Raw genomic sequence first — 25,715 nt, 5'->3', positions numbered from 1 at the left:
TGGGACTACAGGCGCCGCCACCTCGCCCGGCTAGTTTTTTTTTTTTTTTTTTTGTATTTTTTAGTAGAGACGGGGTTTCACCGTGTTCGCCAGGATGGTCTCGATCTCCTGACCTCGTGATCCGCCCGGCCTCCCAAAGTGCTGGGATTACAGGCTTGAGCCACCGCGCCCGGCCTAAACTGTTAATGTGTGACAGCCCTGCCCTCCCTGCCACTATTGCTGAGACAGTGTAGGGCCAGGCTGAGCACGCTGGCTTGTGCGGCCTGAGCCAAGACTCCCCTGAGACACGGTAAATGCCCCTTGTTCCAAGGCACTTTGGAACTGGGTATCTCCTCAGCCCCAAGGTCTCGCCAATTCAGAGTGCTCGTCGTCCTGGCCTCCTGCAGGGAGATGACCCAGGGGAAGGGGAATTGATGGGTAAGTTCCCCAGCTCCCCGCTCCAGTATGGCGCAAAGTGCACCCCCACGGTCTCGGTCTCGGGGCTCCCTGGCGCTCGCCCGCCTGCGTTGCCACCGCTCAGTCCTAAGGCCCTGGTTCACTGTAATTCTTTGAATTCTTCGCTTTTGAACAAGGGGCTGCGTTTCCATTTTGCCTGCAGGGGTGCGCAACCATCCGGCAGAACCAAATCCTTACCCCAGCTCGGCATTTGGGGAAACTCAAACTGGGACAGGACTCGTCGTCCCGGGCGGGAAAGCGGGTGGGTGCAGAGGCCCGGGGGAGGGGTGGGGGGCGGAGAAGAAAGTGGGGAGCGGGGGTCCCTGCAGGCTGCGGCTCCTTCCAGGCTTCCCGCCAGGAGCACCCAGCGGCGCTTCCTGCAGGCGCCCTTCACGCCCTCAAAGAGCCAGAGGTGAAGGCAGACAAGCAAACGGAAGACTTTAATGAGGGGTGACAAGCACTCCGCAGGTGCGGGCGGCGGCGGGCTGCGGTCGGGGCCCAGCGCCCGCTGGAGAGGCGCCTGCTCCGGCCTCGCGCGCGGGGGACGCGGCCCTTTCCCCTCCGGGAGACGCGCAGGAGGCACCACGGCCTCCGGGTTGGAACAAACGCGTTTACTGCAGGCAAGGCGGTGGGCACGGGGCGGCTCACCAGGCGAAGAGGGGCTTGCTGTCCTCCTTGGAGAGCTCGCACAGGCAGTTGAGCAGCAGCAGCGAGTCGCCCAGGAACTTGGGGGGCACCACGTCGATGACCAGCTTGCGCAGCGCGGCCGGGCTGCTGTGCAGGGGGTTGGCGCGCAGGTCGGGCCGCTGCTTCAGGATGCCGTAGGTGTTGATGAGGAACTCGCTGAACGCCGGGTGCACGTCGCGGCTGTAGCCCAGCTTCTCCAGGCGCGCGCTCAGGGCCAGGTAGCGCTGCGTCAGCTCGCGCAGCTTCTTCTCGTCCACGGAGCCGTCCAGGGACTTGATGGAGGTCTGCGGGCGCAGCGCATGGATGGTGGAGGGCGAGGGGGCCTCGGGGCCCTCGGACGGGGACTTCCAGGCCCAGGGCCGATCCCTGCCCCGCCTGCCTGGGTCCCCGGGGTCCCCTCCCGCGGACAGCGCCCGGGCAGGAGTCAAGATCTGGGGGCCTCACAGGGAGGAACCAAGCGCCCCGCACCCTCCTGGCCGCGCCCTCCCCGCGGGGCGCACCTGCTTGATCTTCTCGGGGATGTTGGCCACCGTGAAGCCGTAGAGCCGCGTCACGCCGGGAAACACGTAGGCCAGGATGCGGCGGTCCAGCTGGAAGGCGATCTCGCCCACCACGCGCGCGTCCTTCTCGGCGCCCGCGAAGCTCTGGATCTCTGGGGGAGGGAAGGCCGGGGACAAGGTCAGGGGAGCGCGAGGATCCACTGCCCCAGAGGGTCCCACCCGGCCACGTGGGGGGCGGCTCCTCCATGCCCCTCCCCTCCGCCTGCCGCCACCCCCCACTGTCCGGCAAATAGAATCTGAAAGAAAAGGAGTTTCTTAAAGTGCCAAAGGGCAAGACAGGTTTCCCTTCGCCCTGTCCTCGGCTCCCCTCTGTCCCTTTGGGATGAGGCAAACCTTTTAATCTTGGGGGTGGGACTGAGCCTGCCCCAGCGCTGGCTCTGCGAGGACAGAGGAACCCAGCCCTGGAGGGGTGAGTTCGGACGGGTCACCCAGCCGGCTTGCCTGGGAGGAAGGGGACAGTCCCTCTGTCTTGGCAACCTCTGAGCCTCTGGGCACCAAAGGCTGCTTTAATGTTTATTCAGGAAAATGGCTTCATTCTTTCCCACCTCTGAGAAGATGGTCACTGGATTGGCAGGACGTTCTTTTTTTTTTTTTTTTTTGAGACGGAGTCTCGCTCTGTCGCCCAGTCTGGAGTGCAGTGGCCGGATCTCAGCTCACTGCAAGCTCCGCCTCCCGGGTTCACGCCATTCTCCTGCCTCAGCCTCCTGAGTAGCTGGGACGACAGGCGCCCCCCACCATGCCCGGCTAATTTTTTGTATTTTTAGTAGACACGGGGTTTCACCATGTTTGCCAGGATGGTCTCGATCTCCTGACCTCGTGATCCGCCTGCCTCGACCTCCCAAAGTGCTGGGATTACAGGCGTGACTCACCACGCCCGGCCGGACACTGTTTTTTTTTAAGACGGGGTCTCGCTCTATCATCTAGGCTGGAGTGCAGTGGTGCCATCTCCACTCACTGCAACCTCCGCCTCCCCGGCTCAAGCGATTCTCCTGCCTCAGCCTCCCGAGTAGCTGGAACTATAGCTGCGTGCCACCACACCCAGCTAAGTTTTTGTAGTTTTAGTAGAGATGGGGTTTCACTATGTTGGCCAGGCTGGTCTTGAACTGCTGACCTCAGGTGATCCGCCCGTCTGGGCTTCCCATAGTGCTGGGATTACAGACGTGAGCCACCACGCCTGGCCCAGGATGTTCTATTTTAATTACTTCCTCGACATTACTTAGGAGTCTCCAATGTCCCCACAAAACCTGCTTCCAAACCCCCCTCCCCAGGGCAGCCTCTAATGGCATCCGAGTCCATAACAGCACATGACCTTGTCCATCTTTTCCTGAGGGACGGGAAACAGTATCTCATTTGCATTTCACTAACGACTAGTGATTTGAGCATCTTCTCACGTGCTTATTGGCCATTTATATACTGTATCTTCTTTGGAGAAATATCTATTCAGGTCCTATAGCGATTTTTCATTGGATTGTTTGTCTTCTTACTGTTGAATTGTCAGAGTTCTTAAACATTCTGCATACTAGTCCCATTTCAAATGCACAATTTACAAATGTTTTCTCCCATTCTCTGGGTTGGCTTTTCATTTTTTTGAAACTGTCCTTTGAAGCACAAAAGTTTGTTTTTTCTTTTGTTCTACTTTTGATGAAGTCCAATTTGTGTCTCCCTTTGCTCATGCTTTTGGTGTGCTAAGAATCCATTGCCAAATGCAAGGTCACGAAGATTTACCCCTATGGCTTTTCTATGAGTTTTCTGGCCTCAGCTCTTTGGGGCCTCTTAGGTCTTTGATCCATTTTGAGTTAATTTTTGTATGTGCTATGGAGTAAGGCCCAGCTTCATTCTTTGGCATGTGGATACCTCCTTGTTCCAGCACCACTTGTTAAACAGTATTCTGTCCCTACTGAACTGTCTTGTTGGAAACCATCTACGTACGGGTTTATTTCTGACCTTCCAATTCCACCGCATTGATCTGTATCCATCCTTATGGCAGCACCACAGTCTTGGTGACTGTAAGTTTTACAGTCAGTTTTGAAACCTGGGAATGTTGTTCTCCTTTTCCAAGATCGTTTTACCTATTCTGGTTCCTTACACTTCTACATGGTTTTAAGTTTCTGCTTGTCAGTTTCTATAAAGAAGCCACTGGGATTCTAATTGGGATTGCATGAATCTGTAGATCCAATGTAATCCATATCAAAATTATTGATTATTAAACAATATAAAGTTTTCCAATCTGTTAACACAAGATGTTTTTCTGTTTATTGACTTTTATTTATTTTTTGTTTGTTTTTTGGAGAAAGGGTCTCGCTCTGTCACCCAGGCTGGAGTGCAGTGGCATGATCTCAGCTCACTGCAACCTCTACCTTCTGGGCTCAAGTGATCCTCCCACCTCAGCCTCCTGAATAGCTGGAACTACAGGCATGCACCATCACGCCCAGCTAATTTGGGGGGTGGGGGGTTGGTAGAAATGGGGTTTTGCCCTGTTGCCCAGGCTGGTCTTGAACTGCTGGGCTCAAGAGATCTGCCCATCTCAGCCTTCCAAAATGCTGGGATTACAGGTGTGAGCCACCGTGCCTGGTCATTGATGACTTCTTCATTCCTTTCAATAATGTTTGTAGTTTTCACTGTATTCCTTTCCCAATCACTTTTCAAGACTGCAGAAGAGGTAAGTCAACGTGCAGAAGAGGTAAGTCAACGTGCAGAAGAGGTAAGTCAACGTGCAGAAGAGGTACGCCAACACACTACACAGAAGTGTGTTAGAGCCAATAAGGGGTGCGGAGGAGCAGGTGTAATCTCCTCCTTCTGTATCAATGTATTTCTGTCATCAAGAATCAAGCTCTTGGCCAGGTGCAGTGGCTCACGCCTGTAATCCCAGCACTTTGGGAGGCCGAGGTGGGTGGATCAGGAGATCAGGAGTTTGAGACCAGCTTGGCAAACATGGTGAAACCCTGTCTCTACTAAAAATACAAAAATTAGCCAGGTGTGGTGGCAGGTGCCTGTAATCCCAGCTACTCGGGAGGCTGAGGCAGGAGAATGGCTTGAACCTGGGAAGTGGAGGTTGCAGTGAGCCAAGATCGTGCTACCGCACTCCAGACTGGGCAACAGGGCGAGACTCCATCTCAAAAAAAAAAAAAAAACCGGAATCAAGCTCTTTCTCTCATCCCCCGCCCCCGACCAAGGCATAAATTAGGTATAAGAAACATGCTACAGGTGAGAAATGATTCTAGTATAGGTTCTAGAAATGATTTCTAGTCCAACCTGTGCTCTGTAAGATCCAGCCAAAAACCTATTCTTCAAAGAAAAAAGGCCATACATTGATAAACCTGTAGCCAGACTTAGGGGAAAAAAGAAAGAAGACAAAAATTACCACTAACGGAAATTAGAGATGCCACTACCGCAGATTCTACAGACATAAAAAGGATAATAAGGAAGTATTAGGCATGACTTTATGCCAATAACTTTGACAACCTAGATGAAATTGATCAATTCCTTAAAAGACACAAACTACCAAAGTTCACTCAAGAAGAAACACATAATCTGAATAGCCTTCTATCTGATAACCTTACAGGTCACATTTGACAGGAAACAGACTTCCAAACTGGCCTTGGGAAAGCCTTGTGATTGATGATCCCTGAGAAAAGAATCTTATCACGATTCCCTCAGATTGCTGACGTGCTGATTAATGCACTGAAAGACGCTGATTTATTCCTGAATCATAAAGGTTTACTGACTGTCTTGCACAGAGACGTGTTGGCCTGTATGTTGTCATCTGTAGCCAATGCTTGTAACCTCTGTGTTGTACCCTCCAAAGAAAGGGCAACATGAGTATGAGGAGTCCTTTCCCTTCTCCTAGCCTCTCCTATAGAAGTCTTCTGACTTAGATTCCAGAACACTCTTAGCTTTGTTGGTGTGTTCCCATGGGTTGATTCTCACATTTGGCTTCCAACAAATCTTTATCGAATTATTTCTGTCTCAACAGCCTTAATTTCTGTTGATATTATCAATAAAATGGAATTTGTAGGGGAAAAATGTTCCTATAGAGACCATTCAAGGTTCAGGTAGTTTCAGCAGTGAATTCTACTACTTAAGGAATAAATAAATAACACCAAGTCAACACAAACTCTAAAGAGGAGGGAAGATCACAAAACAATGAGAAAACAAATAACAAAATGGCAGGAGTAAGTCCTTATCAATAATAACTTGGAATGTAAATAGGCCGGGCGCAGTGGTTCATGCCTGTAATCCCAGTACTTTGGGAGGCTGAGGAGGGGGTGGATCACTTGAGGTCAGGAGTTCAAGACCAGCCTGGCCAACATGGCAAAACCCTATCTCTACTAAAAATACAAAGATTAGCTGGGCGTGGTGGCATGTGCCTGGAATCTCAGCTACTCAGGTGGCTGAGGCATGAGAATTGCTTGAACCCAGGAGATGGAGGTTGCAGTGAGCCAAGATTATGCCACTGCACTCCAGCCTGGGCATCAAAGTGAGACCTTGTCTCAAAAAAAAAAAAAAAAAAAAAATTACAGCACCGTCAAATCGATGAATGATGGTGTGTGAGTTTGGTCAAAAACAGGCTTGGCACGGTGGCTCACGCCTGTAATCCCAGCACTTTGGGAGGCTGAGGTGGGCGGATCACGAGGTCAGCAGATTGAGACCATCCTGGCTAACATGGTGAAACCCTGTCTCTACTAAAAAATATAAAAAATTAGCCGGGTGTGGTGGCGGCACCTGCAGTCCCAGCTACTCGGGAGGCTGAGGCAGAAGAGTGGCGTGAACCCAGGAGGCGGAGCTTGCAGTGAGCTGAGATCGCGCCTCTGCACTCCAGCGTGGGCGAGAGACCGAGACTCTGTCTGGGGGAAAAAAAAAACAAGAAACTTTGAATGTAAATAGACTAAACTCTCCAATCGAAAGATGGAGGAGTGGCTGAATGGATAAAAAAAAGACCCAACCATCTATTGCCTACAGGAAACACACTTTGCCTATAAAGACACACATAGACTGAAAATAAAGGGATAGAAAAAGATATTCCATGCAAATGAGAACCAAAAAAGAGCAGTAGTAGCCAAACTTCATCAAAGCGGATTTCAAGACAAAAACTATAAAAAGAGACAAAAAAGGTCATCATATAATGATAAAGGGGTCAATTCAGCAAGTGGATATAACAGTTGTAAATATATATGCACCCAACACTGGAGCACCCAGATATGTAAAGCAAATATTACTAGAGCTAAAGCGAGAAACAGACCCCAATACAATAGTAACCAGAAACTTCAAGACCCATTTTCACCCTTGGCAGATCTTTAAGACAGAAAATCAAAGGAATATCAGACTTAATTGATACTACAGACCAAATGAACATAATAGATATTTACAGAACATTTCATCCAACAGGTGCAGAATATACATGCTTCTCGTAAGCACATGGATCATTCTCAAGGATAGACCATATGTTAGGCTACAAAACAAGTCTTTAAAAATCAAACAATTGGCCGGGCACGGTGGCTCAAGCCTGTAATCCCAGCACTTTGGGAGGCCGAGATGGGCGGATCACGAGGTCAGGAGATCGAGACCATCCTGGCTAACGTGGCAAAACCCCGTCTCTACTAAAAAATACAAAAAAACTAGCCGGGCGAGGTGGCGGACGCCTGTAGTCTCAGCTACTCAGGAGGCTGAGGCAGGAGAATGGTGTAAACCTGGGAGGCAGAGCTTGCAGTGAGCTGAGATCCGGCCACTGCACTCCAGCCTGGGCGATAGAGCAAGACTCCGTCTCAAAAAAAAAAAAAAAAAAAAAAAAAAAAGAAATTAAACGATACACTCCTGAATGGCCAGTGCATCAATGAAGAAATTAAGAAGGAAATTTTAAAATGTCTTGAAACAAATGATAATGGAAACACAACATACCGAAACCTAGCATGTACTAGACACAGCAAAAGCCATACTGAGAGCTATAGTGATAAGTATTAAGAGTTTACAGCGATTAGTGCCTACATCAAAAAGTAGAAAAACTTCTTTTTTTTTTTTTTTTTTTTTTTTTTGAGGCGGAGTCTCGCTCTGTCGCCCGGACTGGAGTGCAGTGGCCAGATCTCAGCTCACTGCAAGCTCCGCCTCCCGGGTTTACGCCATTCTCCTGCCTCAGCCTCCCGAGTAGCTGGGACTACAGGCGCCCGCCACCTCGCCCGGCTAGTTTTTGTATTTTTAGTAGAGACGGGGTTTCACCGTGTTAGCCAGGATGGTCTCGATCTCCTGACCTCGTGATCCGCCCGTCTCGGCCTCCCAAAGTGCTGGGATTACAGGCTTGAGCCACCGCGCCCGGCCGAAAAACTTCAAATAAACAAGCTAATGATTCATCTCACAGAGCTAGAAAAGCATGAGCAAACCCAATCCAAAATTAGAAGAAAAATAATTAAGATCAGAGCAGAAATAAATGAAATTTAAATGAAGAAAACAATACAAAAGATCAATGTAACAAAAAATCGGTTATTTGAAAAGATAAATAAAATTGACAGGCCAGGCATGATGGCTCATGCCTGTAATCCCAGCACTTTGGGAGGCTGAGGTAGGCGAATTACTTCACTCCAGGAGTTCAAGACCAGCCTAGGCATCGGAGCAAAATCCCATCTCTACAATAACAAAAACACAAAAAAGCAAAAAATTAGCCAGGCCAGGTGGCATATACCTGTAGTCTCAGACACCGGGGAGGCTGAGGTGGGGGGTCAGCCTGAGCCTCAGGTGGATATCTACATGCAAACCTCACACCATATATGAAAATTATCTTGGAATTGATCAGAGACCTACATGTAAAACCTAAACTATAAAACTTCTAGAACAACACATAGGAGAGAATCTGTGTGACCTTGGGCTTGGCAAAGATTTCTTAAACTGAACATAAAAAGCATAAAATACAAAAGAAAAATCAATAAATTGGACATCATCAAATTAAACAGTTTTGCTCATCAAAAAACATTATTATGAAAGTGAAAAACCTTGGAGTGGGAGACCATATCTGCAAAACATACACCCAAAAAAGGACTCACATCCAGACACGTAAAGAACCCTTCCCAAGAAGACAAGCAATGCATTTTTTCTTGGCAAAAGACTAGGACAGACACAGCCTTGGACCCCAGCCTCCCAGCCTGGCTCTCCTCCCTCCACTCTGTGTGACGCGATGGAGAAACGGCCCTGCCTGACCACCCAGATGTGCCCTCCGCACAGCTACCAGCTGCACTGGGGGCCCACCCAGGCATCCCCGCACCTGGCCATACCGTTGAGGTAGTAGCTTCTCCTGGTCCTGTCCCCAGTGGGCAGGCTGCTCTCTGAGAAGCACACCTTCTTAGGCCGGACCATCTCCCTGGGCTCCAGCAGGGTCTTGTCCACCAGTGAGTCTTGCAAGGGGCTCAGGAGCGGGGACAGCTTCCTGTCGGTGCCTCGGTGGCTGTGCAACTCCGGGGAACTGAGGAAGGCCTTGAAGGGTGACTGGGAGGGGGCTGCACAGCCCGGGGAGGTGTCGTCCTCACTGGACAGGGGGGCATGTGAGCACAGCAGGTCCTCCAGGGAGGATGTCTGCAGCTGGGAGGGCATGTCGGCAACACTCATGAACCTTCCGAAATCCGGAACTGAGGTGGGGAGGAAAGGGATGAGAAGTCAGGCTGATGCTCCTAAGACATTCCTGAGAAGTACAGAGAACATGGTAACAAACTGTATGCACCCCACCCCAAGCTTCAACACCTGCTGGGGTTTCCCTGGCTTCAGAGCATCCTCCTTCTCCTCAGGCCTCAGGTGTAAAAGGAGGAGTTGGATGTGGTGAAGTGGCCACAGGTGCCCATCCTGCCCGTGGGAGCACTGCGTCTATGGGCACAGCAAGTGGGCAGGCCTCCATGTGCCTCCTGCCTGTCTGTGCACCCATACACACTGGAGAATGACTTCTATATGCTTCTTAAATTGTACATAAATGGTACCACCCTACACATTTTATTCTGCAACAGAACTTTTTGCTGTTGCATTATCTCTGAGATGTATCCACGCTGAGCCGTCTGGTAGCTCCCTGGTTCATTTAACTGTTTCCTGGCACCTCTGTACACATGAGCACACATACATACACACACAGTGAATTTGTATCCCTTGCCCTATTGATGGACAGGGCCTGTTTCCATGTTTCCTTGCAAACACACAGCGGTCATCGGCCTCCCAGGAGGAGCTTCCCTGCTCTGTGAGCATCCTCTGTGGTCCAAAGCTGGGCTCAGGTCACAGCGGCAATCAGCCTCCTGGGAGAAGCCTCCTGATCTGCGAGCATCCTCCACGCCCTGGGAGGAACCTCCTGCTCTATGAGCATCCTCTGTGGCTGGGGAGGAGCCTCCTGCTCCATGAGCATCCGCTGTGGTCCAACGCTGGGCTCAGGTGTGTGCATTTTCTTTGCTTTCCACACCAAGGGGGAGGGTCCATGCCCACCAACAGCTCCTGGCCCCACACCCTCATGAGGACTGAGTATTCCCCAACCAGGCTGATGAGGTCATGTGGCATTTCCCTAATCCCTGGTCAAATTTAGCTTATCTATGCCTTTATGGCTTATAAAATTCTATTCTACCTCCATGTCATGAGTACTCTCCTAGCCATAAAGCAAATACATATTAGAGAAAGTGTTCAGACCCATATAAAAAAATTATACCTTAAAATGTGTCTACCGGAGCTTGCAGTGAGCCGAGATCATGCCACTGCAATCCAGCCTGGCCAACAGAGCAAGACTCCGTCTCAAAAAAAAAACCAAACAAACAAAAAAAAGTGCCTATAAAGGAACCAACTAATCTTCCATCTGAAATGTTTTCCAAGGAAAAAAAGTGTTCAAAAGAAGCAAAGTCATTAACGTGTGCCTGGCCTCCTGCCACATGGGAGGCCTGGAGTCCTCAGGCTTCACAGGCTCCCACCCCAGATACTTTTCAAATTATAAAAGAATATTATGTACAATTGTGTATTAGTTAAAGTTTCAATAAAAGGAGATATCTTCTGGAAAATTACTTTCAAGTGACTCAGTAAGAAGTATAAAACCTAAGTGAACCAATACACAAGGAAAATCTAGAAGTTATGAAATGATTATTCCCCAAAGGGCTGCAGGCCTCGATGGTCTGTGGGTGAGTCTGCCAACTTCCCAAACAAGTCATAATCCCGACATCATACAAATGAGGCTGGAACCATAGAACAGGTTAAAAGATGCTCAATTAGCTTTCAAAATTTGTCACAACTCTGATGTCAAATTCCTACAAAGATAACCCCCAGAAAAAAAAAAAAAAGCCATGGCCAAGCCAAAAATTATTGCACAAAGTCTCATCCAAACATGATCAAGAACAAATAGCACGAGGCACAAGTGTACACAGACACGAGGTGGAGGTGCAGAGCGTGAGGCAGGAGATGCACAGAGCATGAGGCAGGCTGTGCAGAGCACGAGGCAGGAGTGTGCACAGAGCACAAGGCAGGGGTGTGCAGAGCATGAGGCAGGGGATACACACAGCACGAGGCGGGAGGTGCGCAGAGCACGAGGCAGGGGTGTGCAGAGCATGAGGCGTGGGTATGCAAAGCACGAGGTGGGAGATGCACAGAGCACGAGGCGGGGGTATGCAGAGCACGAGGCGGGAGGTGTGCAGAGCACGAGGTGGGGGTGTGCAGAGCACAAGGTGGGACGTGCACAGAGCACAAGGCAGGGGTGTGCAGCGCACAAGGCGGGGGATGCACAGAGCATGAGGTGGGGGTTGTGGAGAGCACAAAGCAGGGAGGTATGCAGAGAACAAGACGGGGTGGAAAGCAAGAGGCAGGGTGTGCAGAGCCCAGTGGCTGTGCAGCATAGCAAGATCCCACATACAGTCCCTGGCAAGAAGCTGAGTTACCTCCCCTGGTTCAGAGACAGGCTCATAAACACTGAACAAGATGAGCCATTTCTCAAATTTTCTGTTTTTCAAAAATAAGAACTGGAAGGACTCTTTCCCAGCATCCAGCCTGTGCAAACCTCCCTCCTCTGGGCAGAGGGGACCGTTGGTCCCTCCCACAGCTGGTCAGGAGGACCAGGATGCAGCTGAACCCTCTCTCACCTTCCCTGGAGGAGACCCCATGAAAGTCGAGGCCAAGGCCCGAGTTCTGAGTAATAAGGACAAAAACAGAAATAAGAAGTTCATGTGGACTGGAGGGGCAGGATGGCCGGCCAGATGCAGCCAGGCGATACAGCTCCCACAGAGGGCCTGAGATGATTGGTGAGCTTTTAACACATCTTCAGAGGGAAGGTGCTGAGGGCAGATGGAGGGAGCACACCGAAGCTGGGCTGAAGGGGAGAAAGCTGGGAACCCTGCCTGGGACTACTGAGCACTGGTACTCATTTTTGGACCCACAACAGCTCTGGGAAAATGGGGGAGTTAAACGGGCAAGGAGCAGCAACCCACTGTTGCCATGGCCCCCTGGACCCCCAGCTGGGGGAGACCCCTCGCCCACCATGGACCCTCCAGTTGGCAGGGAGAGCTGCTTAGAGAAGTGCTGGGGGCAGTAGTTAGCTGAAGCGGAGCCCAGAGGGTCTGGTGCGGGAACACAGCCAGGGATGGCCACTTCCTCAGGCTTGACTTGCTCCCATAGGAGACTTTGGGCCTAGGGGAAGTGTCAGACCTGATCTCTGCAGGGTGGTCTTGCCCATCAGATGGGACCAGTCCGACCTGAGCACCCCCTTGGTCTTCTGGCTTCTCCTGGGGCCCCAGCCTGGCCATGCCTGCTTACAGGGCAGTCTTGGGTGCCCTGGGGGCCTTCACCATAGCTTCTGTGCTGGCAGACTGTGCCTGACCAGTGGAGAGCTCCAGCGAGACAGCCCTAATGGCCACGCACCAGCCCGCCCACTCCCTCCTCCTACTGCAGCTTCCCCTGGGCCCAGGCAACTCGCCACATCACTCAGCTGGTGTCTGCACAGGTGGGTTTTGATTTCCTCCCCCCAGCAGCACACAGGAGTCCAGTCGGCCTCCCCTTTCCCCACAGACTTCCATTGCAGATGAAGCCTTGGCAGACACAGAGCCAGCAAACCCCATACCCGCCAGCACCCTGCCCTTGACCTAACACTGAGCAGAGAATGGTGGATCCTCCTGGACCCTGAGCGATGACTCCTGCTTGCAGGACACAGAAAAGGCACCTAGACCTGTGCCCACCAGCACCCCGCCCCATGCCTACAGTACCTCCAGAGTGACTGCACACAGTCTCCAGCCAGAGCCCCCATGCCCACCCCAGCTGCTTTGCCACCACCACTGTGGTGAACCGCCACAGGAAGGCAGGCACCCTGCATCTGGCAGCCATTCTGCTGTAGCTGCAGTACCTCAGTCCCCCAGTGCAGTGGATTACAAACCTCAAGGAGCCAGAGAACAAAGTTAGGGCCCAAAACAAGTGCCCCAGAGCGAAAGCATGCAGTCTAGGAGTTGGGAGCTGGGCACCGGCCCCTTAAATATTCTATAAATGAAGCCAGTTGGCTGAATCCACCTTATACCACAATCAAAACCTCAAGGTCATCAAACAGACCAGGTACAGTGACTCACGTCTGTAATCCCAGCACTTTGGGAGGCTAAAGCAGGCAAATCACTTGAGGCCAGGAGTTCAAGACCAGCCTGGCCAACATGATGAAACCTCATCTCTCCTAAAAAATAACAAAAATGGCCGGGCATGGTGGCTCAAGCCTGTAATCCCAGCACTTTGGGAGTCCAAGACGGGTGGATCACGAGGTCAGGAGATCGAGACCATCCTGGCCTACACGGTGAAACCCTGTCTCTACTAAAAAATACGAAAAACGGGCCGGGCGTGGTGGCTCAAGCCTGTAATCCCAGCACTTTGGGAGGCCGAGACGGGCGGATCACGAGGTCAGGAGATCGAGACCATCCTGGCTAACACGGTGAAACCCCGTCTCTACTAAAAATACAAAAACTAGCCGGGCAAGGTGGCGGGCGCCTGTAGTCCCAGCTACTCGGGAGGCTGAGGCAGGAGAATGGCATGAACCCGGGAGGCGGAGCTTGCAGTGAGCTGAGATCTGGCCACTGCACTCCAGTCCGGGCGACAGAGCGAGACTCCGCCTCAAAAAAAAAAAAAAAAAAATACGAAAAACTAGCCAGGCAAGATGGCGGGCACCTGTAGTCCCAGCTACTCGGGAAGCTGAGGCAGGAGAATGGCGTGAACCCGGGAGGCGGAGCTTGCAGTGAGCCGAGATTGCGCCACTGCACTCCAGCCTGGGCGACAGAGCGAGACTCCATCTCAAAAAATAAATAAATAAATAAATAAAAATAAATAAAAAATAACAAAAATTAGCCAGGCATGGTGGGGGGTGCCTGTAATTCTACCTACTTGGGAGGCTGAGGCAGGAGAATCATTTGAACTCAGGTGGCGGAGGTTGCAGTGAGCCGAGTTTGCGCTACCATACTCCAGCCTAGAAGACAGAGCAAGACTCTGTCTCAAAAAAAAGACACAGAATGGCAAGTTAGATAAAGAACCAACACTCATTGGTATGCTGTCTTCAAGACACCCATCTCACATGCAATAACACAAATAGGCTCAAAATAAAGGCATGGAGAAAAATCTACCAAGCAAATGGAAAACTACAGTTGCAGGGTTGCAGTCATAGTTTCTGACCAAACAGAGTTTAAACCAATGAATATAAAAAAAGACAAAGAAGAGCATTACACAATGGTGAACTGTTCCATTTAACAAGCAGACCTAACTACACTAAATATATATGCACCCAACACAAGAGCACCAAGATTTATAAAGCAAGTTCTTAGAGATCTTCAAGGAGGCTTAGATTCCCTCATAATAATAGTGACACCACACTGACAGTATTATACAGATAACTGAGACAGAAAATTAACAAAGATATTCAGGACATGAACTCAGCACTGGATCAAATGTACCTGATAGATATCTACAGAACTCTCCACCCCAAAACAATAGAATATACATTCTTCTCATTGCCACATGGCACACACTCTAAATTCAGTCACATAATTGGAGGTAAAATACTCCTCAGCAAATGCAAAAGAACTGGAATTATAACAATCTCTCAGACCACAACGGACCCAATTAGAAATCAAGCCTAAAAAATTCACTCAGAACCACACAATTACATGGAAATTGAATAACCTGCCCCTGAATGACTTTTGCATAAATAGTGAAATTAAAGCAGAAATCAAAAAGTTCCTTGAGGCTAATCAGAACAAAAATACAACATACCAGAACCTCTAGGACACAGCTAAGGCAGTGTTAAGAGGGAAATTATAGCATTAAATGTCCACATCAAAAAGTTGGAAAGATCTCAATCAATCAACCTAACATCACAGCTAAAAGAACTAGAGAATTAAGAGCCAACAAATCCCAAAGCTAGCAGAAAACAAGAAATAACCAAAATCAAAGCTGAACTGAAGGAGATTGAGACACAAAAAGCCATCTGAAACATCAACGAATCCAGGAGCTGTTTCTTTTTGAAAAAAATAATAAAATACATATACCACTAGCTAGACTAATAAAGACAAAAAGAGAGAAGATTCAAATAAACACAATCAGAAATAAGGGGTATATTACCACTGACCCCACAAAAATACAACCAACCATCAGAGAATATTATAAAAACCTCTATACACATAAACTAGAAAATCTAGAAAAAAAATGGATAAGTTCCTGGACACATACACCCTCCCAAGACTGAACTAGGAATAAATGGAATCCCTGAACAGACCAATAACAAGCTCTAAAATTGAGTTAATAATAAATAGCCTACCAACCAAAAAAAGCCAGGACCAGATGGATTCACAGCTGAATTGTACCAGATGTACAAAGAAGAGCTGGTACCATTCCTGCTGAAACTATTCCAAAAAGTTGAGGAGAGTCTCCTCCCTAACTCATTCTATGAGGCCAGCATCATCCTGATACCAAAACATGGCAGAGATGCAACAAAAAAAGGTAACTTCAGGCCAATATCCTTGATGAACACTGATGCAAAAATTCTCAACAAAATACTGGCAAACCAAATCCAGCAGCACATCAAAAAGCTTATCCACCACTATCAAATAGGTTTTATCCCTGGGATGCAAGGTAGGTTCAACATAAACCAATAAATGTGATTCATTACATAAACAGAACTAAAGACAAAACCACGATTATCTTAATAGAGCAGAAAAGGCTTTCAATAAAATTCAACACCCCTTCATGTTAAAAATGTTCAATAAACTAGGTATTGAAGGAACATACCTCAAAATAGTAAGAGCTATCTATGACAAACTCACAACCAACATCATACTGAATGGGAAAAAGCTGGAAGCATTCCCCTTGAAAACTGGCACAAGACAAGAATGCTCTCTCTCACCACTCCTATTCAACATAGTATTGGAAGTCTTGATCAGAGCCATCAGGCAAAAGAAAGAAATAAAGCCCATCCAAATAGGACGAGAGGAAGTCAAACTATCCCTGTTTGCAGACGACATGATCTTATATCAAGAAAACGCCATAGTCTCAACCCAGCTTCTTAGCTGATAAACAACTTCAGCAAAGTCTCAGGATACAAAATCAATGTGCAAAAATCACTAACATTCCTGTATACCAACAATTAAGCCAAGAGCCAAATCAAATGGAATGAACTCCCATTCACAACTGCCACAAAAAGAATAAAATACCTAGGAATACAGCTAACTAGGGAGGTAGAGGATGTCTACAAGGAGAACTACGAAACACTGCTCAAAGAAATCAGAGATGACACAAATGGAAAAACATTCCACATTCATGTATAGGAAGAATCGATATCAAAAAATGGTCATACTGACCAAAGTAATTTATAGAGTCAATGGTGTTCTTATTAAAACACCATTGAGATTAATCACAGAACTAGAAAAAAACTGTTTAAGAATTCATATGGAACCAAAAAAGAGCCTGAATAGCCAAGGCAATCCTAAGCAAAAATAACAAAGCTTTAGGCATCACACTACCCAACTTCAAACTATACTACAGGGCTATGATAATCAAAACAGCATGGTACATAGATCAACAGAACAGAATACAGAACTCAGAAATAAGTTTGCACACCTATAACCATCTGATCTTCAACAAACCTGACAAAAACAAGCAATGAGGAAAGGATTCCCTATTCAATAAATGGTGCTGGGATAACTAGCTAGCCATATGCAGAAGATTGAAATTGGACCCTTTCCTTACACCATATACAAAAATCAACTCAAGACGGATTGTAAACTTAGATGTAAAACTCAAAACTATAAAAACCCTGGAAGACAACCTAGGCAATGCCATTCAGAACACAGGGATGGGCAAAGATTTCATGACAAAGATGCTAAAAGCAATGGCAACAAAAGCAAAAATTGACTAATGGCATCTAATTAAAGAGCTTCTGCACAGCAAAATAAACTATCAACAGAGTAAACAGCAAACCTACAGAATGGAAGAAAAATTTTGCAAACTCATGTATCTAACAAAGGTCTAATATTCAGCATCTATAAGGAACTTAAATAAATCTACAAGAAAAAAACAAACAAACAACCCCATTCAAAAGTGGGCAAAGGACATGAACTGTTTTCTAAAGAGATACATACAGCCAATGAACTATGAAAAAAAGCTCAACATCACTACTTATTAAAGAAATGTAAATAAAAACCACAATGAGACACCATCTCACACCAGTCAGAATGGCTATAATTAAAAAGTCAAAAAACAACAGATATTGGCAACGTTGTAGAGAAAAAGAAATGCCTATACACTGTTAGTCGGAGTATAAATTAGTTCAGCCATTGTGGAAGACAGTGTGGCGATTCCTTGAAGACCTAAAAACAGAAATACCATTCAACCCAGCAATTCCGTTACTGGGTACATACCCAAAGGAATATAAATCACTGTATTACAGAGACACATGCACGCATGTGTTCACTGCAGACTATTCACAATAGCAAAGACATGGAATCGACTTAAATGCCCATCAGTGGTAGATTGGATAAAGAAAATGTGGTACATAGACACCACGGAATATTATTCAGCCACAAAAAATAACGAGGTCAGCAGGGAGCAGCGGCTCACGCCTGTAATCCCAGCACTTTGGGAGGCCAAGGCAGGTGGATTACCTGAGGTCAGGAGTTCGAGACCAGCCTGACCAACATGGTGAAAACCCGTCTCTACTAAAAATACAAAATTAGCTGGGCATGGTGGTGTATGCCTGTAATCCCAGCTACTTGGGAGGCTGAGACAGGAGAATCGCTTGAATCCGGGAAGTGGAGGTTGCAGTGAGCTGAGATCGCACCGTTGCACTACAGCCTGAGCAACAAGAGTGAAACTCCATCTCAAAAAAAAAAAAAAAAATGAGATCATGTCCTTTGCATGAACATGGATGGAGCTGGAGGCCATTATCCTTAGCAAACTAACAGAAAACCAAATGCCGCATGTTCTTACTTGTAAGTGGGAGCTAAACAATGAGAACGCGTAGACACATAGAGCGGAACAACAGATACTGAGGCCTACCAGATGGTGAAGGGTGAGAGGAGGGAGAGGATCAGGAAGAATAACTAATGTACTAGGCTTAATACTTGGGTGACAAAATAATCTGTACAACAAACCCCCATGACACAAGTTCACCTATGTAACAAGCCTGCACTTGTACCCCTGAACTTAAAAGTTTTTTAAAAAAGAAATACATGGTCAGGCACTGTGGTTCATGCCTGTAATCCCAGCACTTTGGGAGGCCGAGGTGGGTGGATCACTGAGGTCAGGAGTTCAAGATCAGCCTGGCCAACATGGCAAAAACCCGTCTCTACGAAAAATACAAAAAGTAGCCAGACATGGTGGTGTGTGCCTTTAATTCCAACTACTGGGGAGGGTGAGGCAGGAGAATTGCTTGAACCCGGGAGGCAGAGGTTGTAGTGATCCAAGATGACACCACTGCACTCCAGCCTGGGCGACAGAGCCAGACTCTGCCTCAAAAACAAACAAACAAAAAACCATTTACTCCTGCCTTCTGAACCAATGATTCTATTTTTAAAAACCCTGCTGGACAGTGGCTCATACCTGTAATCCCGACGGTTTGGGAGGCCAAGATGGGAGGATTGCTTGAGCCTAGGAGTTTGGGACTGGCCTGGGAAACACAGGGAGACCCTGTCTCTACAAAAAAAAAAAAAAAAAAAAAAAAAAAAAAAAAAAAAAATTTAATTAGCCGCTCATGGTGGTGAGCACCTGTGTAGTCCCAGCTACTCAGTAGGCTGAGGTAGGAGGACGCTTGAGCCCCAGAGGGAGGTCAAGGCTGCAGTGAGCCATGATCATGCCACTGCACTCCAACCTGGGGAACAGAGACCCTGTCTCAAAAAGAAAATAAAAAATAACAGGCCAGGCACAGTGGCTCACACCTGTAATCCCAGCATTTTAGGAAGTCAAGACAGAAGGATCCCTTAAGCCCAGGAGTTCAAGACCAGCCTGGGCCACACAGAAGATCCCGTCTCCATAAAAGTAAAAAAATCACACACACACCAAAAAAAGAAATCCAATGGAAAAACCCTAAATATAACAACTCTTAAAACCTTTTTTGTGGTGTTATTTACCTCAAGGGGAAGAAAAACTTTAATTTCAAACCGAAGGAGAATTCATTACATTGTGGTTCATCTGAATCTGCAATATTGCATGGCCATTTAAAAACACATCGAACAACACAGGAATGATCTTCTAGAGTCAGAGGGAAGGAGGGACCAGGAGTTGCACATAGAGAATCTTCACCACTGTTGGAAATCATCTGACAATCCACCACCAACAACCAGGGAGCGAGTGGGCAATCTGGAGGGGCCTGGCTGTCCTCAGGGGACACCTCTCCAGTGGAGACATGGCAAGTGGCATCGTGGCAGTGCTGGAGGGACCAGGACGATCCCGAGGGAAACGAGATGGGGCAGCCGGGAGGGGAGGCAGAGGACTGCTGCTCCCACTGGCGCTTCGCGTCACTCACTTGGAAACCTGGGTGAGAAGACCTGGAGGCCTTGCTGCCCAGCTGATGGGGACAGATGAGCACTCCTGTGACATTGGAACGATGCTGGCGCAGCGCTCTCCTCCTCCATTAGTGGGGTGTAGGGGCTTTCGGAGAGCGTTTGACCGTGTCTATTTCAACATTTCAAATGCACACAGCCTTTGACCCGAGGACCCCCGAGTGGGATATCCTACACAAAGAGACAGGGTGCCTGCACAGGCCACCCACGGCAGCAGCGTCTGTGGTCACAAAGAACTGGTAATAGTGCTGCCTGCCTGGGGCCCCCACAGGAGGAGCCCAGTGTTCAAGTGTGCCAGGGAGATCTGCAGATGAGGACTGATGGGGAATGACAGTGAAATGGATGGTTAAGGGGCAAAAGTCAAGTTGCAGAACAGCACAAGCCTGTGTAGATGGACCAAAAATATACACAGACAAACACACGGATCTCCATCAAAGTTCCAGAGAAAACCCAAGGAAACAGTGATTGTGGCTGCCTTTGGGGAGGGGGCCAGAGGCGTGGCCCTTTTTAAACCTTGCATCCTCCATGGCGTGTGTAAGTTTACCATGAGCACATATTGTTGAATCCATAAGAAAAGTGGGTTTTTACTCATCCTGTTTTGAATACAGACACTGAAGAAGTCTTGGCAACATGCAAACATTGCTGGTGGTGGTTCCCTTGTTTATAAACTTCTCCTTTTATGCAGGAGCTCAGTGCTGGTTTTCCCAACCCCAGTCCCACTGAGGGCTGGTCCTGAATGCAGTGTCCCACAGCCCCAGGTACGTTCCCAAGCACATGCTGAGGCCCAGAGCATCAAGGGTGCACCACACGCTGCCACTGAAGTGGCAGAGTTTAGAGGGTGGCCTTGCCCTGGCCCCTCCCCACTGCCAGCCTGGGCCACACTGAGCCTGCCCCAAACCCTGTGGCGGGGGCTTCAAGGCCCTCTGTGGAAGGCCTGCTGGCCTCGGGTTGAGGCTCCTCCCAAGACCTGTATCCAGCAAGACCTGGGTTTGCCAAGGTGACCCAAGGGCAGGGGCACTAGCCATGGTCATGGAGACCCTGCCCTGACTCAGCCCCTGACAAGGGTCCCTCTGGGGACTGCACAGCCTGGGCAAGGGTCGAGGGTCTGCCCCTCTCCTGCCAGGGGAGGCCCCAGCACTCTGTCCAGCCCTGAGGTCTGGCCCAGGGTGATTCCTTCTTGGGGAGGAGGACGGCAACGCAGCCCGGGGCACGCAGCCTGTGGTGGTCTGCACGCACCAAACAGATTAAGGGCCCTTTTGCAGCCACAGTGCCTGAGCCTCACAAGTGCTGGGAACGGGACCCTGCACGTGGCCCAGTGCCATAAGCGCAGGTCTGCCCAGCTAACGCCCTGTGGTGAGCGTGGGGCTCAGTGGCTGCTGATGGAGACGCAGAACCCAGGGCCTCCCACAGCATGGCCCCCAGGCGCCGGGTTCCCCAGCCACACTGTCCCCACGCCTTCTGGTGAGGTGCTCTCCTCCCAGCTCCCTGCGAGGAGCCCCTGCCTGTTGCCGGAGACTGAAGGTGTGGGGATGCTGCCATGGATTCCCCACTTTGCTTCCAGACAAGCTCGCTCTCAGGCTTGTCCACGGAGCTCCGAGCAGGGCCTGGGGCCTGGTTGCAGAGAGCACCTCCTGCATGCTGCGCCTGCTCAGAGTGCACATCTGAGGGTGGTGGCCGGCGTTTGGGAAGGACTCAGGGAGCGACCCGACCAGCGCAGGTGCTGGCGCGTCCCCTTGGTGAGTGGCAGAGCTGGCCTCCCGGGCATGGCTCATGCTTGCAGACAGCAGCGTTCACAGGCACTGGTGAGGCTGCCTGCTCCATCGTCCAGGACCAGGCAGGCTGACTACGTCCTTTCCCGGCCCAGCTGGGTGGGAAGATGAGGTTGGCCATGGGAGTCCCAGGAAATGCTGGGTCCTCTGTCTTCTGCCCACCATCCCAATGAAGAGTCAAGGGGTACAACTGTCAGCCACACCCCAGATCACATGCAGGAACGGGGGCTGTTTTCCCAAAACTTTTAGAATAAAGCCTACTGCTTTGCATAGAGTGATCAAACTCTCGATATTTTTTTCAATAAAAAGCCACAGAAGGTTGGAGTCAATACCGTGTGGTGGGATCATGGCCCCACACTCCCACCCCAGGGACAGGTGCCCACTCGTCCCCACCCGCTCCCCTGGCCCGCTCTGGGGCCTCCCTGGGGTGGGACCTTCCTACCATGGGGCTGGCCTAGCTAGCTCTGGCCAGGGATATGAGTGGACGGGACACAGCACCCATGGGACTCGTGTGGCTGGTCTGACACTCCCCTCGCCCCTGACCCAGGAGGAGAAGAGACACACGCAGCAGAGCACACTGCCAGCCAGGCCCAGCCTGGAAGAGCTGCCTGGGGCCCTGGAGGCCCACAAGCCTACATGCCACCTGCTCTACCCCTATGGCGGCACTTCCATGACTGCAGCTGACCACTCCCACTTCACTGGAGTGGGCCTGGAGGGGAGGGGCCTCACCTGAGCGCAACAGCAGAACCCACCACCTGGTCTTGCTTTACTCAGACCTGAGGGTGTGAAAGGTGCCTGTGACCTCCCACATCAGGGAGCTGCCCGCCCCCCTCAACTCCCGGGGAGCAGATGTCCGACGACCCCCCCATCCACCAGGCTGGACCCTTGGGCCATGTGAGCCAGGTGGTGCCTCACCTCCACTCCCGGGGGAGCCGGCCTCGGGGTAGGCGGGCACCCTGGGTGGGAGCAGGTCGTGGCCGCTGCCCTCCTGGCAGCTCTGGCTGAGCAGCCGCCGCAGCATCTGATTCTCCTTCAGGAGGCGCACCTGCTTCTTCAGGTCTGCGTTCTCACTCAGAAGCCGGCTCATCAGCTCGCCACCCTCAGCCATGGCGGGCGCGTCCCTCCTCGTCCCTCACGGCTCCTGCAGCCCCATGGAGGTGGGAGCCCAGAGCCTGCAGGCACCACAGAAATAGCCTGGGCACGGAGTTCCGTAGCCACCGCCGCCTTCTGCGCCTTGTGATGTCACTGCCCTAGTGATGAGGTGCCCGGCACCCCCGCCTGACCCGGCGATGGCTCATAGCCCTGTTGAGGCCGTGAAGCTGGAGGCCCGTGGTGTGCACAGGCAGCCACTCCCACACCACGACCAGGGCCCGAGAATGCCAAGGACATGAGGCAGGTACGGGATGTCGGGACTGCACTCCAAGGGGGCGTCCAAGCCTCTCCCCAGTGAGCGGCCCAGCCAGGGTCCGGCGTCCACCCTGTGTGGAGTCCTCAGGCTGGGTGGGGATGCTGCCTTCACCTGAGTAACATGTGGGCTGCACCTCCCACAGGATCTGCCCAGGACACAGGGATCCCAGTGCAGTTTCCTGTGGGCCCTGGCACCCAGGGCGGCCTCTGGTGTGCAGGTGTTCATCAGGGCCCATCCTTGGCACCCACATTTGAGAAAGGAGGGGCTGGTGAGGGCAGCTGGAGGAGACCAGTCTGGGGAGGAGACCAGCCTGGCAGGGGAGACCAGCCTGTGGTGGGGACCAGCCTGGTGGAGGGGACCAGCCTGGTGGAGGGGACCAGCCTAGTGGGGAGACCAGCCTGTGGAGGAGACCAGTCTGCGGGGAGACCAGTCTTGGGGGGAGACCAGCCTGGAGGGGAGACCAGCCTGGGGAGGAGACCAGCCTGTGGGGGAGACCAGTCTGTGGAGGAGACCAGTCTTGGGGGGAGACCAGCCTGGAGGGGAGACCAGCCTGGGGAGGAGACCGGCCTGTGGGGGAGACCAGCCTGGGGGGAGACCAGTCTTGTGGGGAGACCACCCTGGGGAGGAAACCAGCCTGGGGGGAGACCAGCCTGGGGCAGCCCCACCATGAGCCCCATGATTGGCCCCACATGCTGAGGGGCGCTGGGTGGCCCTGAGGGCTGGGCTGGAGGCCACCTGCTGACCTCACTCCCCAATGAGAAGGGTCCAGCAGTGCCTGTCCACCCCTCGGACCACGAGCGCCCATGTCTAAGACACCAATTGTTCCTGACTGCACTGCTCCTGCCTGCACCTGAGGACGGCCCGAACCCATGGCCACGGCGCCTCGGGCCATCACGCAGGGCTGTGGCTCACAGGGTCCTACTAGAGCAGGCATCTGTCCTCGGTCAGTGTGACCATCTTGAAACCCACCCTGACTCCCCGCTTCTCCAATTACTTGGGAAAGTAAATCACCTCAGTGTTGTTTCTTGGCTCCAAGGGTCTTGTTTTATCAGCAGCCGGGATGCAACAGAAGGGTCATCTCATCCTCGTGGGAGGGGACGTAGTCCAGAAAACACGACCCACTGGGCTGGCCACACCTCCAGCCCTGTGACGGGCACCCACCACCACCAACCCAGTGGGCCAGCCACACCTCCAGCCCTGTGACGGGCACTCAGGACCACCAACCACCCAGTGGGCCGGCCACACCTCCAGCCCTGTGACGGGCACTCAGGACCACCAAGGGCACTCACGTGCAGACACCCCCAAGGGGAACACCACCTTCATTCAGCCCGGGGGGCCACATTACGGGAACATTGCTTCCAGGAGAGAGTCTCGAGTCAGACTTTGTGGGGAATGGAGGTTGCTATACCCCAAGTGTTCCTGACACAACCCAACCCGCCTGGCTGCACCACAGGGCTCACACCTCAGATCAAGACGAGGGCCCAGACACAGCCCACTGACGAGGGCATGCCCCTGCACGTCCAGGATGCAGGGCAGAGAGAGAAGTGAGGGGTGAGTCACAGATGTGCCCCCTACTCTCAGCCCGACGGGGCTCTGAATGGCTTTTCCTGCCCTGGCTCCTCCCATCGTATTTTAAATGCCATCTTCTTCCCGCTCCAAGGAAGCCTTCTCCTGACATCACATACTCTCCAGCCACGGACCTATCAACACTCTGACAGTTTTCTGATCTTGACACATTATCCTTTTAATATAGCACTGGATTCAATTTATTAATATCTTAAGTATTTTTATGCTCACAGGGGAAATCGATCTCAATCTCCTTTTCTTGTGATGTCTTGGTCTGGCTTTGGAACACTGGCCTTTTAACATCAGCCGCAGGAGTTCCATGCCATTTTCTGGGTGTTCCTTCTTTTTGTTTTTTGTTTTTGTTTTTTTTTTTTTTGAGACGGAGTCTCGCTCTGTCGCCCAGGCTGGGGTGCAGTGGCCGGATCTCAGCTCACTGCAAGCTCCGCCTCCCGGGTTTATGCCATTCTCCTGCCTCAGCCTCCCGAGTAGCTGGAACTACAGGCGCCCACCACCTCGCCCGGCTAGTTTTTTTTTTTTTTTTTTTTTGCATTTTTTAGTAGAGACGGGGTTTCACCGTGTTAGCCAGGATGGTCTCGATCTCCTGACCTCGTGATCCGCCCGTCTCGGCCTCCCAAAGTGCTGGGATTACAGGCTTGAGCCACCGCGCCCGGCCGGGTGTTCCTTCTTAAACGTCGGATGTAATTCACCTGTGAAGCTATCTAGAATTAGATTTCTTCTGGGAAGGTTCTAAATTTCTAAATCAATTTATTAACTAGACACAACGCTACTGACAGTTTCTATGCTTCCCTCATGTGCGTTTTGCTGACAGGTGTGGCTGTCAGGTAGTTTGTCCGTTTCCTGTGGTTGGGGAGCCCGGGCATCAAGCTTTACACCCCACAATTCTAATGTCATGTTTTTATTCTCATTCAACTTCTCTGGTTTCCTTTGTGCTTTTGTCTTTTTCAAGACTGTTTTTAGAGGAGTTTTAGGTTCTCAGCAACATTGAGAGGAAGGTACAGAGATTTCCCCACTCTCTGCCCCAACAAATGCACAGCCTCCCCTATTATCAACGTCCTGCACCACAGTGGTACCTTTTTGAGACAAGGTCTCGCTCTGCTGCCCAGGCTGAAGGGCAAGTGGTATGATCACGGCTCACTGCAGCCTCAAATTCCTGGGCTCAAGAGATCCTCCTGCCTCAGCCTCCCAAGCAGCTGGGCCTACAGGCGCGCACACCCACACTCGGTCCCAGAGTCCCTTTGTTACGGCTGATGAACCTACATGGACACATCACCAC

General features: G+C 50.7%; 1 protein-coding gene across 2 annotated transcripts; it reads right to left on the bottom strand.

The window, feature by feature from the left end:
• Nucleotides 1–856: 856 nt before the first annotated feature.
• On the bottom strand, nt 857–23,970 carry SPATC1L (spermatogenesis and centriole associated 1 like). Of its 2 annotated transcripts, XM_010370109.2 has the most exons (5): nt 23,867–23,970; nt 22,363–23,505; nt 8,939–9,289; nt 1,623–1,774; nt 862–1,406 (listed from the first exon to the last, which is right to left on the bottom strand). In XM_010370109.2, exons 2-5 carry the CDS (start codon nt 22,553–22,555, stop codon nt 1,080–1,082), a joined length of 1,023 nt encoding a protein of 340 aa, XP_010368411.2. In that variant the 5' UTR covers nt 22,556–23,505; nt 23,867–23,970; the 3' UTR covers nt 862–1,079. The 2 variants fall into 2 exon arrangements, with proteins under 2 accessions (XP_010368412.2, XP_010368411.2); XM_010370110.2 differs by lacking the exon at nt 22,363–23,505 and having other exon boundaries at nt 857–1,406.
• Between the last annotated feature and the right edge of the window lie 1,745 nt (nt 23,971–25,715).

Source organism: Rhinopithecus roxellana, chromosome 13, assembly GCF_007565055.1.
Source record: "Rhinopithecus roxellana isolate Shanxi Qingling chromosome 13, ASM756505v1, whole genome shotgun sequence".
Classification (NCBI taxonomy): Eukaryota; Metazoa; Chordata; class Mammalia; order Primates; family Cercopithecidae; genus Rhinopithecus; species Rhinopithecus roxellana.
This window is presented reverse-complemented; position numbering and strand designations above follow the sequence as displayed.

Excerpts from the sequence above, each read along its gene's own strand:
- SPATC1L (XM_010370109.2), bottom strand. The coding sequence starts at position 22,555 with ATGGCTGAGGGTGGCGAGCTGATGAGCCGGCTTCTGAGTGAGAACGCA. Across the intron at positions 9,290-22,362 it reads CGGCTCCCCCGGGAGTGGAG|TTCCGGATTTCGGAAGGTTC; the intron begins GTGAGGCACCAC and ends TCCCCACCTCAG. Across the intron at positions 1,775-8,938 it reads GAGAAGCTACTACCTCAACG|AGATCCAGAGCTTCGCGGGC; the intron begins GTATGGCCAGGT and ends TCCCTCCCCCAG.